The 18822-nt window shown below is 40.6% G+C and overlaps 1 protein-coding gene across 1 annotated transcript in view; it reads left to right on the top strand.

Annotated features, from left to right (window-relative positions):
- The window catches only part of Dnah11 (dynein, axonemal, heavy chain 11), a gene marked incomplete at its 5' end in the record, with an annotated part of 289761 nt that overhangs the window by 269031 nt on the left and 1908 nt on the right, over positions 1–18822 (top strand). Inside the window, 6 exons of the mRNA XM_013023983.1 lie at positions 374–601; positions 3609–3800; positions 7772–7891; positions 13551–13793; positions 16192–16374; positions 16450–16565. Coding sequence (XP_012879437.1) covers positions 374–601; positions 3609–3800; positions 7772–7891; positions 13551–13793; positions 16192–16374; positions 16450–16565 — 1082 coding nt within the window. The remainder of the gene's footprint in view (positions 1–373; positions 602–3608; positions 3801–7771; positions 7892–13550; positions 13794–16191; positions 16375–16449; positions 16566–18822) is intronic.

The raw sequence follows: 18822 nt of genomic DNA, 5'->3' as shown, positions 1-18822 counted from the left end.
GTAGAGAAAGTTTGCCTCAGAAACAATGAAGTGGAGAATCAGGCATATTTCTGTCTCTTAAATTTTACACTTTATTAAACGAATCCATTAATGTCTCAGTAATGGAGTTTGAACTATAACCAAGAAAAGTATTTAGACCACTCCATCTCAGAAGTCACTGGTGAGTGTTTGAAGTAGGTATGTGCATTGGGAGATTTGGAGTATGTGATCTATTTGTGGTCCATTCTGGTTTGGATTTTTTCCCCCTTTTTCTGGTTGCTCATAAAGGAAAACTCAAGCCATGGTTCTCTGGGTTTTCAGCACATCTCTATATAGGAAAGTGTTCTTGTATAGTAAGATTTTATAGGAATCATAAGCCATACTTGTCTTTTAGAATGTCCATTTGGTAGCCAAGTGGCTGGGAACCTTGGAAAAACTCCTTGAAAAATTCAGCCAAGGAAGCCACAGAGATTACAGGGTGTTCATGAGTGCCGAGCCTGCCCCTGCACCAAATGAGCACATCATCCCTGAAGGACTCCTGGAAAATTCAATTAAGATCACCAATGAACCCCCGACAGGAATGCTGGCCAATCTGCATGCTGCCCTGGACAACTTCGATCAGGTAAGAAAGCAGAGCAGCCTGAACTAACAGATCTCTCCTCACAAGACTGTGGAGACCACCATCAACTCAAGCATCTCACTTAGATGGGTGGCACGTTGGGGTGCGTACATGTGCATGTATGTTTGCATTTCAGTCAGTTGCTTTCATCAGAGTAATGTCAGAAATAGTGAACAGGCTTGAACTCTGGGCCTGGGAGCTACCCATGAGCTCTTTTGTTCAAGGCTAGCACTCTACCACTTTGACTCATAGCTCCACTTCAAGTTTTCTGATGGCTAATTGGAAACAAAGAGTCTCATGGACTTTCCTGTTCCAGCTGGCTTCAAACCTCGATCCTCAGATCTGAGCCTCCTGAGCAGCTAGGATTATAGGTGTGAGCACTGGCACCCGGCTATGGGCTCTTTTTAGACCAAAGGAGCCATATTTTTTAAGAATAAGAATGTAGGTTTTCCTGTGAAATTTGCAGAGAGAAACAACTGATTAGTAATAATGTATTGGAGGTTAGGTACATGCATACCTGTATATGTGGAAGCCTGTTCACTGAATGATGACATTCCTAAAATATGAAATGGTAAGTAGGCTTAACACATTTTCTTTTAAAAAGCCTGATTCACATTTCCTTCCTACAGCATTTATGTGGTCAGGTGTAGTGGCAGATTGAATTAATATTCTTAGTTATTGTAGAAACTGAGTTTTTGTGTGACCTGTTTATAATTCAGGTAACTATTATATATCTCCTTGGATAATAATTCTGATATGAAATTTCAAATATAATTGGATCTCCTAGGATTTTTATACATTTGAAGGTAATATTTTTTACACCCTTCAAAGTTCATTCTAATTATGTGGTTCCTCTTCTTTCACAAGCATTGGATATTTAGTTATGAAACTTATTTTTAATGATTATACATTTCCAAACCATGTAAGTTACCTGAAGTAACCTAGAGAATTAAAGTGACCTGGTGATGTTGTTGGGTGTAGAGTGTATCACGACCTGGCCAGTTTTAGAGCTACAAGCAGCAGAAGCGCTAGGTCTGTAGAAAGAAGCTGGGTAATGGTCTACAACAAACCTAATCTTGGTGTAATACTAAAATTCTCCTGGGAATACAGATCTTCACTCCTCCACCCAGAATTTCTAAATATAGTCTATGGCCCTTTTTGTTAGATCCATTTTAAATGTGAGCTGTCTGTGACTTAACCATGGTGAAGGAGAAGACAGGAATGGGCTAATCTAGGCCTCCTCAACCTCACCTTCTTCCCCTTATTAGTGCTGCTAAATCTGAGGATGGAAAAGTATGTTAATGGTTGATGATTGAATGAAAGTATGATTGAATGGTTGTTTGCCACATTCTTATTTTACAGCTATTGGGATTCAACTTTCCCCCTGATTTTTCAAAAGAATCCCACAGGTCTAGTGCACAGAGCAAGTGTTTCCTGGTATTCCCTTTTCCGTTCAGTCATTTCAACAATAAAATTTACTCCTAGCTCACTGGAAGATCATGTGTAATGCAGATTGTATTACTACAGGGTATCTTGCTGAAATTAAAAAGAAGCATGATTCAAACAAAACAGCAGTTTGTGCAATCACACACATCTGGCAGGTCTCATTCACATGCCCATGTTGATGGGTAACTGTGATGCTGGACTAAGGTTGCCAGAACTGTCCAATCCTCATCATTCCTGCCCACAATAACAAAGCAGCAAACAACCACCAGGATAAGCCATTTCCTTTATAGCATGACATGGATGTTAAAACATCACTTCTGCCCAGATTCTGTTAACAAAAACTGGATATGGCATCACTGGAAACTGGGGAAACACTGAATGAGTGACCATGTGCACACATGATCTTTGTCACTGTGGAGCAAGAGAAGAATGATGACACTAGAACCATGATCGTTGGTCATCTAGGCCTTAGAAGGGAAACTTTGCAGGTGAAAATTCTATCAAATTCTATCAAGCAGTATATTAATATGGTTAAGATGACTTGCTTCATCTTCTAGTGTACTTAGAAGCATTAAGAAAAACAAATGCCTTACTTCACTCAACACAATTTCTACCAGGTTTCCATTTCTTTGCAAATGATTCAATATCATTATAATGGATAAGCAAAATTCAAATGTGAATATATCGCTTTGTTGAATGACAACTCCTTTATACAACTACTTCAGACAATAAAAAATAATTGAAATTAAAACTAAAGCAAAAACGGCTGAGGGGTAGTCATGCCTGACTAGAAAACATAATGCCCTGAGTTCAATCCCCAGTATTGCCAACAAGAAACTGAATACTGGTAAATCCCATTGTACACGTGATTTTTTTCTTTGCTACAGTTATACTAAACCTCTATATAAAACATAAATAATAAAATATGCTAATCATAAAAAAAAAGAAAAACAAATGCTTCCCAGTGCTGGTGGTGAATGCCTGTAATCCTAGCTACTCAGGAGGCTGACATCTGAGGATTGCAGTTTGAAGCCAGCCTGAATAGGAAAGTTCATGAGACTCTTTATCTCCAATCAACCACCAAAAAACTGGAACTGGAGCTGTGCAGAAAAACTCAAGAGACAGTGCTTAGGCCCTGAGTTCAAGCCCCAAACTGACAAAAAAAAATGGAATAACAAATACTAAAGTTATAGCTTGGTGACAGAGTATTTGCCTAACATACACAAGGCTGAGTTTGGTTACTAGGACCAATCTAAACAAAGTTTACCAGCTGGACATAGTGGTGTCTACCTGTAATCTCAGCACTCAGGGATCAGGAAGATAACAAGTTTGAGGTTAGCCTAGTGTACATAGCAAGACTGGGTCCAAAGCAGAACAAAAAAGCTAAATAAAAGTATTCCTCTTACATCACCAGACTTGACAAATGCCAACTAGAGAATTCTCTCTATTGTCGTATGGACAGCTCTGCTTAAAACCAGTCTTCCCAAGATTGGAAAATTCAGACCCTCAGCCCCAAGAACCATCCAGATGTGTAACCAAAGCTCTTTTCTTTCTTTCCTTCCAGGATACACTTGAGATGTGTTCCAAGGAACAGGAATTTAAAAGCATCCTCTTTTCTCTGTGCTACTTCCATGCCTGTGTTGCTGGGAGAATGAGGTTTGGCCCCCAGGGCTGGAGCCGAAGCTATCCTTTCAATACTGGGGACCTTTCCATCTGTGTCAATGTCCTGTACAACTATGTAGAGGCAAACCCAAGTGTAAGTGCGAGTGATCAGGCATACGGAATCTGTCAGTCTTCATGTGCTCTTAAACTGGACCACAGTTTCTCAGTGGAAGCCATTGTTCAAAATAAGAGTCTTGCACACGTATCTTCTGCCAAGTGTGCAAATAAATTAGATCAAAGATTTGCCAGCAGTGGATGGTTGAACTTCATAAGCTAGGTCAAACCAGTCCTATATCAACAGCTTAGTGCAAAAAAAAATAATAATGTCCTTCATTATGTTAACAAAACAGTGGTTTACACGTGCATATATGCCAGATTCATTAGGCAGGTAATGAAGCATTTGCACAAATGTAATTACATACAGCAATTCTGACAGTTCATAACACTGCATTAATAATCACTACAATTAGTTCTGATGATGGAAGCAATTTACAGTGCGTCACACATATAAATAATGGTGCATTTCCTGCATATGTCATTATTATGTATTAAGGATGCCACCTTGTTGTGACTTTCTCAGTAATGTTCTCCCTGATTTGACGTTAAAAGGAGATGAATGATTTTGTGTCACGGCTAAAATGTGTTTTACAGATGGGGATAGGAATGCCTCATCAAGACCAGTTGGGTAAAGTCTTATCACCCAATGAGTGAATTTAGAAAGGAAGAACCATTGGCTCCTAAGGATTTTCTGGCTTAATCCTCACAATCATCCATCCAGTTAAATCTGAGGCACATTTGTCAGAACAACTAAGTGTTGGGTGTTATGCCACACTTTCTATAGAGGGCCTTTAAAATCTCAAATCCATGGTTTTTTGGTGTTTTTTGGTAACTAATATTCCAGTGTTTCCCCAGGCTTCAGTAGGGATCTGGCTGCCATCTGAGTATGTTTTTGTAATGCACAGTAGGAATATGGTCTCCCAAGGAACAGATTTTGAATTAAGTTGTTTCCAAAACAAACGACCTAATGATGATCAATATCCCTCCTAGCTATATTTTTTTAATTTACAAAGTAAAAATTTACATACTTAGAGCATGTTTTAGCCATTTGAACAATGTTGTTGTGATTACAGCACGTTTTGTTTGAAGTTCTGTACATAAAGTTATTCTAATAGTTCCACATAGAAATAGAAATTGATGATTTAATATTGACTTTCAAGTCTTTTGTAACTGGTTCCCTAAGGCTGAGCCCAGGAATACAATCCTATTCCAGCTGAGTCCCATACAAGGTAGAAGTGAAGGAATAAGGGAGAAGTTGAATTGTGATGGGTTCTGCTGCTTTGCCCAGTAGGCTTTAAGGTCCACAGAACCTTAGGTTTTTGCTTTTGTTTTTGTGCCAGTTCTGTGGCTTGAACTCAGGGCCTGGGCACTGTCCTAAGCTGCTTTTGCACAAGGCTAGTGCTCTACCACTTGAGTCATAGCTCCATTTCTGGCTTTTTGGTAGTTCATTGGAGATAAGAGTCTTTTGGGACTTTCCTGACTGGGCTGGCATCAAACACTGTGATTTTCAAATCTCAGCCTCCTGAATAGCTTAGACTACAGGCATGAGCCACTAGTGCCTGACTAAAACCTTAGCTTTTTAACACACACTCATGTGTCTCAGGTATCTTGACCCAAGTCATTTTCTACCCATCACAAAGCAAGTTAGCAAGGTTTGGAAAATGGGTGAATAAGTGCATAAACTTTGGCCCCTGGGTTCGATTCCTCAGCACCACATAAGCAAAAAGAAAAAAGCTGGAAGTGGCGCTGTGGCTCAAGTGGTAGAGCACTAGCCTTGAGCTGAAGAGCTGAGGGACAGCACCCAGGCCCAAAGTTCAGGCCCCACAACCGGACCCCCCCAAAAAAATGTTCTTTTTCTAGAAAATGTCTGTAAAAGACAAAGAGCAGGATTAGGGGAAAGAGAAATGATTACTGGAAGGAAGACTGCTACCTGATTTTAATCTTGAGGGAAATTTATGTTGGATAATGAAATGCAAAGCAGGTCTGAATCCAGTACAGTTAGAAGGGAAAAGAGAATGTAGAAGTGTCTGTTTCCCATCCATGTCAACTAAATAGAAGGCAGCCCATGGAGTACTTGAGAGAGTATGTTGCAGTCTAGTTATTTCTCTTTTATATTTGAGGTTCATTTATTCAAACTCAGACTCACAGCAAGTACTTTGGAATGGCTGAAGCAATTTTACTTGTTCTGTCGCATCAAACTTTGAGTGAAGGCTATAATTACATTTTTACTTGAACCATTGGGAAGCAATAGGCTGCCCCCAAGAGTATAAAGGTTGCTGTCTGGAAAGGCTTCATCACAAAATGGCATGTTTTGCAAACCCAGAGGAAGCTAAAGGGTAGCAAAAGGGGACTCCAAATTCTGCTAAGCTGACAAAAAAGGAGATGCAGTGAGGCTTGAGTTAAACAAGATACATTAGCAATGGCTTAGAACAGTCATCCCACCAGCCGGGCCATACACTGAGTCCTTGTGTCAGCCTGTATGGTAATAGAATTTAAAATTCGTCTCAAATTTAAATTGCCTGGCTACTGTTATCTTTTCAACGGTCACATAATAAAAGCTCATATGAATTTGATACTAAGAATAGGGTCATACTTCAAAGGCCTCATGAGTCAACATTCTCTAAGGACATTGAAAGATTTCCTAGCTTACCTTGTTCCAGAAATTAATTATTCCTTTTCCTTTAAAATAAGCATGAAAAGTTCAGTACTGGTGAACTTTCATTGAATATATTAGAACCCACTGAAATTAATTCTCCCAGGATATTCTACACAGAAACATCTTTTTAAATTTTATTTTCTTGTAAAGATGCTATATAGAGGGGTCAGTTACATTAGCGAGGTCACAGAAACATCTTTTTTTTAAAAAAAAATGTATTTTTTTATTGTGAAAATACCGTACAGAGGGGTTACAATTACACAGGCAAGATAACGAGTACATTTCTTATCAAGCATTGTTGCCTCCTTTGTTTCCCCTTCCCATCCTTTCCCATCCCCCACCCCTACCCGATACTCCCCCACACACACCAAAGTTGTTTTTTGACATAACGACTTGTACATCTCATTGTTGCAATGGGTCCACCTGTATCCCTATTTAAACAATTTGTTTTTTCCCTTCCTCTCCACAAATTATACCAACATCAAATACAGCGAAAGCAGGGGTTATACCGTGGGGGAGGGACATACAAAGCAACAAAGAAATCAGATAAAGACAGTCACTACCCACAGAAACATCTTATACAATGTCTACGTCTCTTTGGAGTGCCCCTGGGGACAAGGACTTTTAGAGTGTGTGTGTGTGTGTGTGTGTGTGTGACAAGGAAGGACTTTTAGAGTGTGTGTGTGTGTGTGTGTGGTTGGCTGGCTATGAGGAGGCAGATGCTCTGGGCCTAGGAGAGAGAGAGAATGTGTGTGTGTGTGTGTGGTTGGCTGGCTATGAGGAGGCAGATGCTTTGTGTGTGTGTGTTTGTGTGGTTGGCTAGTTATGAGGAGGCAGATGCTCTGTGTGTGTGTGTGGTTGGCTGGCTATGAGGAGGCAGATGCTTTGTGTGTGTGTGTGTGTGTGTGGTTGGCTGGCTATGAGGAGGCAGATGCTCTGTGTGTGTGTGTGTGTGGTTGGCTGGCTATGAGGAGGCAGATGCTTTGTGTGTGTGTGTGTGTGTGTGTGTGTGGTTGGCTGGCTATGAGGAGGCAGATTCTCTGTGTGTGTGTGTGGTTGGCTGGCTATGAGGAGGCAGATGCTCTGTGTGTGTGTGTGGTTGGCTGGCTATGAGGAGGCAGATGCTTTGTGTGTGTGTGGTTGGCTGGCTATGAGGAGACAGATGCTTTGTGTGTGTGTGTGTGTGTGGTTGGCTGGCTATGAGGCAGATGCTCTGTGTGTGTGTGTGTCTGTGTGGTTGGCTGGCTATGAGGAGGCAGATGCTTTGTGTGTGTGTGTGTGTGTGTGGTTGGCTGGCTATGAGGCAGGTGCTCTGGGCCTAGAAGTGAGTGTTCCCTTGCATGTTCCCCCAGGTGCCATGGGAGGACCTCCGCTACCTCTTTGGTGAGATCATGTATGGTGGCCACATCACAGATGCCTGGGATAGAAAACTGTGCCGGGTATATTTAGAAGAATTCATGAATCCATCTTTGGTGAGCCATTAAAAAAAAAACTAATTCTATTGAGAAAATTTTGGTAGGAATGTTTGAAAATCATTTTACTGCATAGATAATTATTAAATGAAGATTGGTGGCATGTGTGCATTCTGATCTGTCTTCATGGACATTTGGTAAGTTCTTAGAAATGCAGATTCCCAGGCCCTTTCTGAGGTAGAGAATCAGAATTTGTACATTCCTTAGATTTTCCCAGATGATTTCTGCACATATGCCAAGTGACAAGGTCTAGCCACTCTCTTGTGAACTGACTCACTCAATTTAGATGCCTGTGAGCTATGTGGAACACATCCTGTTTTCCATAGAGCAGACTGAAATAGGGAGGCCTGGTGATTGGCCCTGGCTTACCTAGTGAGTATGGGCAGTTAGTGTTGTGATTTCAATCAAGGATTCTTTCTTTTCCTTTACTTCCTGGTATTTTTTTTTTTTTTGCCTGTCACCGAAGCCCTGAAATATTTTAATTTTTGTACAGTAACACTAAGATACTAGACCCCAAAATATATGCTCAAGATATGGATGGAAGCACTGATATGGTGGACTTTTTAGCTTGATTAAATCTAAATCTATCTATATACACATCAGAACATCACACTGAACACCATATCTCCACGTGTGCTGGTACTGCAGCTTGAACTGAGGGCCTACGTGCTATCCCTTAGCATTTTCTCTCAAAGCCAGAACTCTACCACTTGAGCCACAGCTCCACTTCAGGCTTTTTGCTTGTTAACTAGAGATAGTATTATGGACTTTCCAGCCCTGGCTGGTTTCAAAGTATGCTCTTCAGATCTCAACCTCCTGAGGAGCTAGGATTATAGACGTGAGCCACTGGCACCCAGCATGGTTATGATTTTTAAGAAAATTTTTGTTCTCTGAGACTTGGTTCTTCCTCCACCTGTGAGGAGGGAGCGTAGAGATTTTATCACTGTGCTTTCCCATTTCTTGTTGAATTCTCCCATTGTCTGTAGAAACCATTTGCATATTGGGCTATTTCTAGTAAAATTAACTTAGGTCTCATTTCTCATTCTGAAGTAGCTTAGGGTGATAAGTGTTCCTCATGCTCACTGACGCACAAATGGGTGTTTTGATTCAAGGCTATTTCTTGATAATTCTTTAGAAACTTCAAGGCCACCTGTGTGAGCATCCTGTCACAGTGACAAAATACCAGAGACAATCCACTTGAAGAAAACTTTATTTTAGTTAATTGCTTCAGGGGCTTCCATCCAGGGTTGGCTAGTCCCATTGCCTTTGGGCCTGTGGTAGCACAGTACATCAGGGTGGGAATGCATAGTAGAAGTGGCTTATTTATTACTTCATGCCAGGTATGAAAAATACAACAAAAAAATAGGGCTAGGGTCCCAGTAACCTAACTTCTTCCTACTAGGCCCCGCCTCTTAAAACGTCTACCTTCTCCTAAGAGCTAACTACAGGCTGTTGACTAATCCTTAAGCTACCCCTAAGCCCCCAGGGTCTTAGGGCTTGAACTCTGGGCCTGGGCGCTGTCCCTCAGCTCTTCAGCTCAAGGCAAGCGCTCTACCACTTGAGCCACAGCACCACTTCCAGTTTTCTGGTGGTTTATTGGAGATAAGAGTCTCACGGACTTTCCTGCCCTGGTTGGCTTTGAACTGCAATCCTCAGATCTCAGCCTCCTAAATAGCTAGGATTACAGGCGTGAGCCACCAGTGCCTGGCTTAAACCTTAAGCTTTTGAAGGACATTTCTAAACCATAGCAGTATCCAATACCCCCATAATATTTCTGTTCCCAGCTGGGAAAAACAATGTTTATAGCAATGTTGAGGATTCTTTTAGGGGTTTTTGTTTTTATCATTTGAGCAACGTTGCTTATTATCATTTCTTTGAAAATGTCATCTCAGTCAGACTCACTATTTAGATTTGACCACCTACTCTCATCCCTTTTGAGAAATAATATAATCATGCGTTAGAAGATAGTGCAGAAGCAAAATAGACTTTCCTGCTCTGTGACCATTTTTTTTAGTCATTTCTTGTGATTGTGAGTGTCCTGGTCATCTTTAGTACTAATGAGCCGTACTTCACGTGTCAGAAAGATACTTGTAATTTAACACAATTGGAGGTTACTCCTCAATAGAGATCTAGGAGCAAGTTACCATGGAGACAGAAAAGATAAACAGTGCTAAGGTTCAACTTTTACAGAGGCTGATTTCTCTGGATGATGGTGTTCAGGGGGCAGAGTCGGAAGCTCCTGCAGATGCCCTCCACTCCCTCCCCCGGCTTTGGCTCTGGCCTGTGGCTGCCAGGAGAATTATTGGTGCCAAATCAGACAGTCCATTAACCTTCACAAGTCTCAACTCCCATTCAAATAACTGTAAGATGAATATAGGTGGGTGAAACCTGAGTGGCTTCAATGGTGTGTGTGAGCCCTTTAGAAATGTAGGTACCTGACCTCCTGTACAGATCAGGTGAGATTTTTCAGGGTCAAAATGCTTTATTTGCAAGCTGGCATCCTCAGCTCATCAAGGGAAATCAATAGACTGACTCAATGTCAAAAGCTGCAGATCTACTTATTTTATTCTCTGGCAAATGTTTCTTGCTTATGCTGTCTATATTATAACAAAGGAATCTAATACTTCAGCATGTCTCGGAAATCTTTTTGCCCCTTCTTATGTTTTGACTGTATTTGCAAATTATTATTGGCTGCCCTGGACATGATCAAAAGACAGCTCATTAGTTGGCAATTAAAGTTGTGTTCTTGACACGTTTTCATTAAAACATTTTCATCATTTTTATGTTTTCAGTAATATAAAGGAGATTTTGTGGGGGTTTTGTTTTATGCTAATACTGGGACTTGAGCTCAAGACCTGGGCAATGACCTTAGCTTTTTTGCTCAAGGTTGGTGCTCTACCACCTGAACCACAGTTCCACTTCTAGCTTTTGCTGGTTAATTGGAACCTCACAAATTTTCCTGCCTAGGCTGACTTTGAATCATGATTCTCAAATCTCAGCCTCCCGAGTAGCTAAAATTCAAGTGTGAGCTACTAGCACCCAGTTTAGTCGTATCTTTTTGTAAGGAAGGCTGAGCTGCTTAGAGTTTGCACTCAGAAGAGTTCTCCAATGGCAATGTGCCTTAAAGAATCTTTGGAGAAAGGTAAAGACATAAGCATTCTCTCACTTGACGCATGTACTTGGAAGGGCTAACTAATACCATGAAAATTACTTTCAGGAAATAAGGTATCAGCTTATCTTATTTCCCAAAAAGTAGTACATAGGCATCATATACTAGCAACTACTTTGGTGGCATAAAGTATCTAGTGCACACGTCTCTATTTCCAAACTCCAGTTGTTTTACACTAAAGTAGGAATTCATAGTAAGACATTTCTCAGGTTTTGTTCTTCCAGAAAAACAAGATATGGTTAAAAATAACCATATCTGCGCCCCCAAGGGCAGGAGATCCAAATTGATATTTGTAAAAACCTGCTCAGAACCTGGCAGTTTTCAGTTATTCTGAAATATATACTCATAACTATTTAGTCATAACCATTGCTGATAAAAAGTTATTTCTTAAAGCCATAGAACCACTAAGAATGGGAAGTAAACCAGATCTGCCTGCCTGTTAAGTCTTAGACCCAATCTGAGTTTGCTGTTTTCCTTTACTTGGCTTATCACCCAACACATAGAAACCCACTTCACACTTGTAAACAGCCCGTTTCTTTCCAGAGGACACAAGACAGTTACATTCCACTCAGCATTACTAAAGATACACTCAAACAGTCAGTAGGCATTTTAACTTCCAAGCAGCTCAAGTTTTGGATAGTTCCTTCCTTTGTCTCTTTGCAGGACCAATTAGCTGCAAAGAGAGAGAGAGAGAGAGAGCAGGACCAATTAGCTGCAGTGTGTGTGCACGTGCATGTGCCTATGTGTCCTGGGACTTGAACTCAAGCCCTAGGCAGCCCTGAACTCTTTTGCACAAGGCTAGTGTTCTACTACTTGAGTCATAGCTCCGCTTCTGGCTTTTTGTATAGTCAATTGGAGATGACTCTCATAGACTTTCATGCCTAATCTGGCTTTGAACCATGATCCACAGATCTCAACCTCCTCAGTTGCTTGGATTACAGGCATGAGCTACCAGCACCGGACTATTTGCAGCTTTTAAAAGTTTTTTCACCTACTTACTGAGCACTAACAGAGAAAGACAAGTTCTTATTTGAAGAGAACAAAGTTGCATTTGGGTATGCTTATAATTTTGAGTTTGCTATTCACAATTTTGCTCATGTTTTTATTCTGGCTAGTTTACCTTCTAGAGACTAATAATGCTAAGTTTAATTCTCCCATACAGCTTTTTTGGCCATCTGGCCACTGTGTTGATAGGAGGATCATTCAGGATTCACGTCTGTGAATGGGTTGAAAACTTTGTATCAGCCAAATTTTTTTTCAAATGTTAGTTGTTGGCATAGAAGATTTACAGTAGGACATTTCTGAGTCCACTGACCTTGAAATACTGATCAGTGATCAGCATGTGAATAATGAAGTGATGAGCATGTGAATAATGAATAGAATCAAGCCAAGGGGTACTGCATTAGGTCCTTCCAAATTCATTGGGTCAAGACTTATTTCTGGCAATACAAAGGATCAGAACCTTTGAAACTTGAAAATACTCCTGCTAAAGAAGTAGAAATGCTAACTCAAATATCAATGTTCTTTGAAATTCACGGACAGCCACCAAGTGGCTATGTTAAAATCAAAGGCTTGCAAGGCAATCCTGGACTGCATATTTGAGGAGGGAACTGCCAGATGATGGCTCATGCCTGCAATCCTACTCAGAAGGCTGAGATCTGATTATCATGGTTCAAAGCCAGATAGGCAGAAAAGTCCACAAGACTCTTCAATATATTAAAAGAGAGAGAGAGAGAGAGAGAAAAATAGAGCTCAAGTGGTAGAGTGCTAGCCTTGAGCACAAGAAGTTCGAGGATAGCACCCAGGCGAGTTTAAGCCCTAAGAATGGCAAAAAAAAAAATGAGGGAACCACCATTACTGAGACATGGCCAAGTATGTGGAAACACCCTTATTTTATCTCCTTTGCTGTGAGCTGCCTAAGAACTAGGTCCTAAGAAGCTTTTAAACTTCCAAGATGTGTTATGGCATGCCAGGTGATCAGTACATACTACCAAGTAGGGAAAGGTCACTGCCCCCAGGTGATAGTGATGAGACATGGTACACCATGTACAGTAAAAGATACATCTCACTTTCTTAAAACTTAGAAAATCTAGCAAGAAAACAACTATACTAAATGATAAGTCAAAAAATAACATCCCTTCATGCAGAGGCTTGTGGTACAATAGACAGGAAAAATGAGAGCAATGGGAATGCAGAGGGGAATCTGAGATTATACTGTTGGTTTGAAAATTATAAGCATTTGTCCCCCTTTATGGAAGAAATTCAGGTCCATGAACTCTTTGGTTACATATTGAAGATCTATCTTCTAATGTGTAGAAGATTTGATACTGGAGCTAATTACTGCCTTTCTTCTAAGTGGCCCCTTGAGATGGACAGCCTTAATGAAGTAGATGGGTACAGTAAGGCTCAGTTTTGCAGCCTGTCTTGCACCAGGCAACTGAGTACTGATCACCAAGCTGTGGACTAACTGACATTTCCTTCTGATTGAAGATTGAAGATGAACTCATGCTCGCACCAGGATTTGCAGCCCCACCCTACCTAGACTATGCAGGCTACCACCAGTATATAGAAGAGATGCTGCCTCCTGAAAGTCCCACACTATACGGCCTCCATCCCAATGCTGAAATAGAGTTCCTGACAGTGACCTCCAACATGCTCTTTAGGACTTTGCTGGAGATGCAGCCCAGGAATTCAGTCAGCAGTGAGGAAATGGGGCAGTCGACAGAAGAAAAGGTAGAGGGTCTTTCTGTTTTTAAACTGAGGTCTAAACTAGATAAACATTGAAGTGCACTAATCTTTTTTTTTCTTTCTTTCTTTTTTTGGCGGTCATGGGGCTTGAACTCTAATTCTGGGCTTGAACCAGTGGTTCATTTTGGTTTAGTATTCTATATAACCATGTCTTAATTTTTTAAACTTTTCTAAGATGCTCACAACCATATTGTCCTTTATCATAAATGTCTCTTCGCAAAGGCTCCAAAGACTCATTTTTCTAAACGCTGAAGTGGGATTGGCAGCTTACCAGGTGCCCTGTTTCACAGGACTGCCCAACTTCAAGTAGTTGTATAAACTCTACTCTCACTAACACAGGAGAGTTTGGATTGCCCTACTTCCTTGAGGTTTCCTTAGGACTGAGATTTCTTAACAGGTTTAAATCTGCAGCCCTGCTGAGGAATAGTACTGACCATTTTCATATGCACATGGCACTGGATAGTCTCACTGGATACTTTTTCCTGTGTTGTGTATCTACCAACTCAGGCTTCACTCTGTCATTTGGCTTTCTTGCACCATTTGGCTGGTGCTCTACCACTTCAGCCGTATTACAGACTGGCACTTTGCTGATAAATTAGAGATGGGATCTTGAGGACTTTACTACCTAGGATGGCTTTGAACCACAAGGTTCTAGCCTATGAAGTAGGTAAGATTACAGCCATGAACCACTGGTGCCTAGCCTGCTTGCTCTATTTTTAGTTGAGTTGTCAATCGTTTTCTTATGGATTTGTAACAAGTATTCAAGGTATGCATCCTTGGTTGGATAAGTGAATTGCAAATATATGGCTTGGCTTTCCATCTCCTAAAATGGTTTTGGTTCTGCATTTCGTTGTGGTGCCTTTTGTATATTACCTTGGGAGACTGGCATTTTTATTTTTTGGAAGATGTTAGTGCTCTTGAATGATGGGAATGATAAATGATTTTTTTAAACTATTAGATTAAAATCTTGTTTCTCAGTAATTAAGTCTGAATATCTGATTTTCTCCAAATAAATTAGGCCTTATTGCACTCAAAATTATTAATCAGGATTTGATTGGCAAAGATTCAGGCTGTTCAAATAGAGCTTGCTAAACATTAGATCTAATTATACTGCAGTCCCAGGAGCTAGCCAAATTATTTCCTGAACTTTTCCAATGATTTCTTGAAATAGAAGCAGAGGTGGATGGTGGACATTTCAGCCTGGTTTTACACATTTCTCTTTACAATAATAAGCAAGCTGGACATTGAGCAAGGAAAGGCAGAAAGAGATAAAGCAAAGATGCCTAAATACCCTTCCCCCACCCCCCAGCTAAGTAGATTGTACGTAACCAAGGCAACAGGTGTTAACTACACATAAGGTAATAGGACTTTACAGGAATGCCACTGAATCTGCAAGACCTGAGGTATACCAGGATGTGTTTCAGAGATAAGGCCAGACAGCTAGAAAAGATCAGTGAAGGAAAACAAATCCTGCTGACTCCCAAGTTAGTTACCCAACTACTGCATTGCCTTTCACATTGTCTACCACTATTATAAATGGGACTAAGGTTCAAGACATGATAATTCCCCACCAGAATGCTACAGTTTGCAAACACAATGTCAGGAGTACTAGCAGTAATCTGATAAAACAAGAAGAGGGAACTCAGCTGCCTATGGCTATACTGTTTTCTTTGTTCTTTTTTGGCTGTTATGTAGACCAGGCTGGCCTCAAACTTCAAATCCTCACGCCTCAGCATCCCAAGAGCTGAGATAATGAGAGTGTTACCATGCCCACTTCAGGTTGTGTTTTTCAATCATTTGCCCTTTCTGGACATCCATAGGCTTTCCCAGTTTAGTGAAGCTATAGCAACAAAATATGCAAACTTGAGTACTATGTACCTATTATCTTCTAACATAAACCAGTCATTTCTTGTTGGCAATGGTCATAGTAGTGATCTAAATTGCCCTAGGAATTTCAGGGTAGCTGGTTGGAAAAACAACATCAGCTACCAGCATTAGCTCATTCTTAAAAGGCCTTTTTGATTCATGGCATCTCTCAATATTTTTTTCACTTAGAATATAGTATGCAAGTGATGATACTCTCACTTGCTCTGGTCATTGATTTATGTGCAAATGACATGTTGTTAGTAACAACTCTTGTAACACCTTAAGCGCTAACAGTAAGTAAATAAACTGCAAATAAACAGTGGCCCTCCCTACCTATACTATGGTTTAACAGAGGAGAGATGGCTGGCATTCATACCTCTTGAGAGCAGTAGGTGTCTTTCAAATGCATGAGCAGGCATCTTTGAGTGTTACAGTTTATATAATCTCAAAGAGTATAGTGTATAGTCACTATGAACAAAAATGAAAGAGAAATCTGTGTGTGTGTTAATGATTGAAGGTTAAGAATATCTTGGATGACATTTTGGAGAAAATTCCAGAAGAATTCAATATGGCAGAGATAATGCAAAAAAATTCAAACAGAAGCCCGTATGTTCTCGTTTGCTTCCAAGAATGTGAAAGAATGAATATTCTCATTCGTGAAATCCATGTGTCACTTCAACAGTTAGACCTCAGCTTGAAGGTAAATTTAGAATGGAATTAGAGGGGGCATTACCAACATCGAAAGGTACTACAAGACCCTTTTTCTCCATGCAAGGGGGAGCTGACATTATCTCCCGATGTGGAAGCCCTGCAGTCCGCGCTGAGTTACAACAGGGTTCCAGACACTTGGAGCAAACTGGCTTACCCATCTACATATAGCCTTGCACAGTGGTAAGCTACCCAGCTTTGCTGCCCCCATCATTACCGCGAGTGCAGAATTAGCCACTCTATATTAGGTCTTGTAAAAACCCCAAAGATCTGCTCAGCCCATAGCTAGGCAAACTCCAATTTCATTTAAGTTTCCTGGGTACATTGCTTCAAACTCTGCCTGTTTCTTGCTCTTGGAATTATACCTCATACGCCAATTTTCTTTGAGTTTCCCTCCCTGGTATGTTGCTTCTAAAGCAAAAAACCAACAAAAAAAAGCACATTCAAAGTCAGGGACAGAGCAAATTCTGCCTCTCAATTACTTGTTACTGGAAATATTATTGACTATAAACAAAAAGTACTGTGGATGTATTATTTTGCTTTAACAACGTATCCACTCTGCTCAGACTTGCTTTGCATATCTTGTTCTGGGCTTTCTTTTTACCATAACATATACTATATAGTAGAGCTGAAGGGCTGGGGCACCCACCCCTGCATGACTTCCATATTCTCACACATGCACTCACCCCATTGCTAGCTCCTATGTGGGATTCAGGGATGTAGGACTTATATCCTGTAGATTGTCTGGTGCTCCAATTCTAGATTCCAAACGCTGGTGGTAGATGAATGTGTTCTGAAATGTACCTATCATTCCTTCACATTTCTTTATAACCTTGTTCTTGGAGTCTGCTACTGTACTTGTGTGAATTCCTTCAGAGGAATATCCCACTTGGACCTATGTGATGTTACAGATGTGAAGATCCATTTCAAAGTGTGTTGCTCTAAATACAGCCTTTCCATGTTCTTGTTGGATCTGTTCATCTGTCTGAATTCTTAGCTGTAAGCTGTGTGTTTGCTGTGCTACTTGTCAGTTGCTGGTTATCTTTAGTTTCTGCCTCCAGATTATCTTCCTTGATTTCTTTTTTCTCTTCCCAAGATTCATCTTTTTCTTCATATCCCAAGTTAGAAACCTGTTTGTTGGATTTTCTAGTAGTGTTTAATGCCATAGTCTGCCATCTTTACACCTGAACACTTTGGCTGGTTTTAAAAACAAATTCACATAGTTGGACTCAGCCAGCATTGCTCCATACTGTCAAACTTTGCTGTCTCAAATTTGCATACTTTCCTCCCTTTATAAATGGATGGTTTTCCTTGGCTATCAAGGGAAGTTACCTTTATAGTCCATATTAAAAAAACAGATCTATGATATGTCCACTAGTTATACAGATTCAGATTTGACTTTGGAAAGCTCAAAATTTACTACTATCAACTAATTTTTATAGGTTTTTTGTTTTCACTTAATTACCTTTTCCTGAGATCTTTCAACTTAATTTCCTCAATTCTTAACCTTACATATCAGTGACTTCCTTTTTTATTATTTCAGAATATCTAGCTGCAGTGCCTCTCTCTGGTGTGAGATGTTTTCCCACCCTTGTTGAAATCCTGTTCTTAGCTTTTGGTGTTGGTTATCTTTGTGTAGAGCATCCTCTGTTCCGTTTTATCCTGAGGTACTTTTCGAAATCAGCTATTTGGAAGAATATAATGCTAGCCCGAGTACAGGCCTATGCTGTAAGCTAGTAGAAATGTTCCCTCGGTGCCCCCAATCTTGAAGGTGAATATTCTCATTTATCTTTTTCATAGCCTTGGGTAAAAGACCTGACATGGAGTGAGGGGTCCCTCGTTCACCAATTCCTTTGCAACTAAACCAAAGGTCTCAGGAAACCTCAGCAGTAGCCTAATGTCAGTTGGTATCGAACCATCTGCTCTATCTCCCCCTGTCCTCTTAGCAGTCCTTAAGCCTAGGCTTCAAGATTTCTCCTGTTTGCAAATTTTACCAGAGCCTCTTCTTTTCCTTGGCCTCCAGGAGCCAGCTCCCTTGTAATTTGGTATTTTATACTTCACCCAATTGTGAGAACTAGATGAAAGAACACGTTTCTCAGAGCCGAGCATGGATGGCAGATGAATCTCCTTAGGACCTTTTCCCCATTTGAGTGATTACCCCAAGAGTTCGCTCCCATGCTGCATTCCTTCTACCTGGTCTCAAGGACCATCACAGCTTCCTTCCCACATCCTCAGGAATGCTCACAGCTTCCCGACCTCAACTGTTAGCCCAATTCATATAGAGATGACCTAAGCACACTCACCACACAGCAGCAGGATGGAAATAAAATAACTGGGTAGTTTTCCTACTGTGTCCTGTCCTGATGGTTAACAGCTGTACACACTGCAGGTACAAAACAGCCACAGCTAGTCCTTAAAGAGACAATGGCCCACAAATCAC

The sequence above is a fragment of the Dipodomys ordii genome, unplaced genomic scaffold, assembly GCF_000151885.1.
Source record: "Dipodomys ordii isolate 6190 unplaced genomic scaffold, Dord_2.0 Scaffold72, whole genome shotgun sequence".
Lineage (NCBI taxonomy): Eukaryota > Metazoa > Chordata > Mammalia > Rodentia > Heteromyidae > Dipodomys > Dipodomys ordii.
This window is presented reverse-complemented; position numbering and strand designations above follow the sequence as displayed.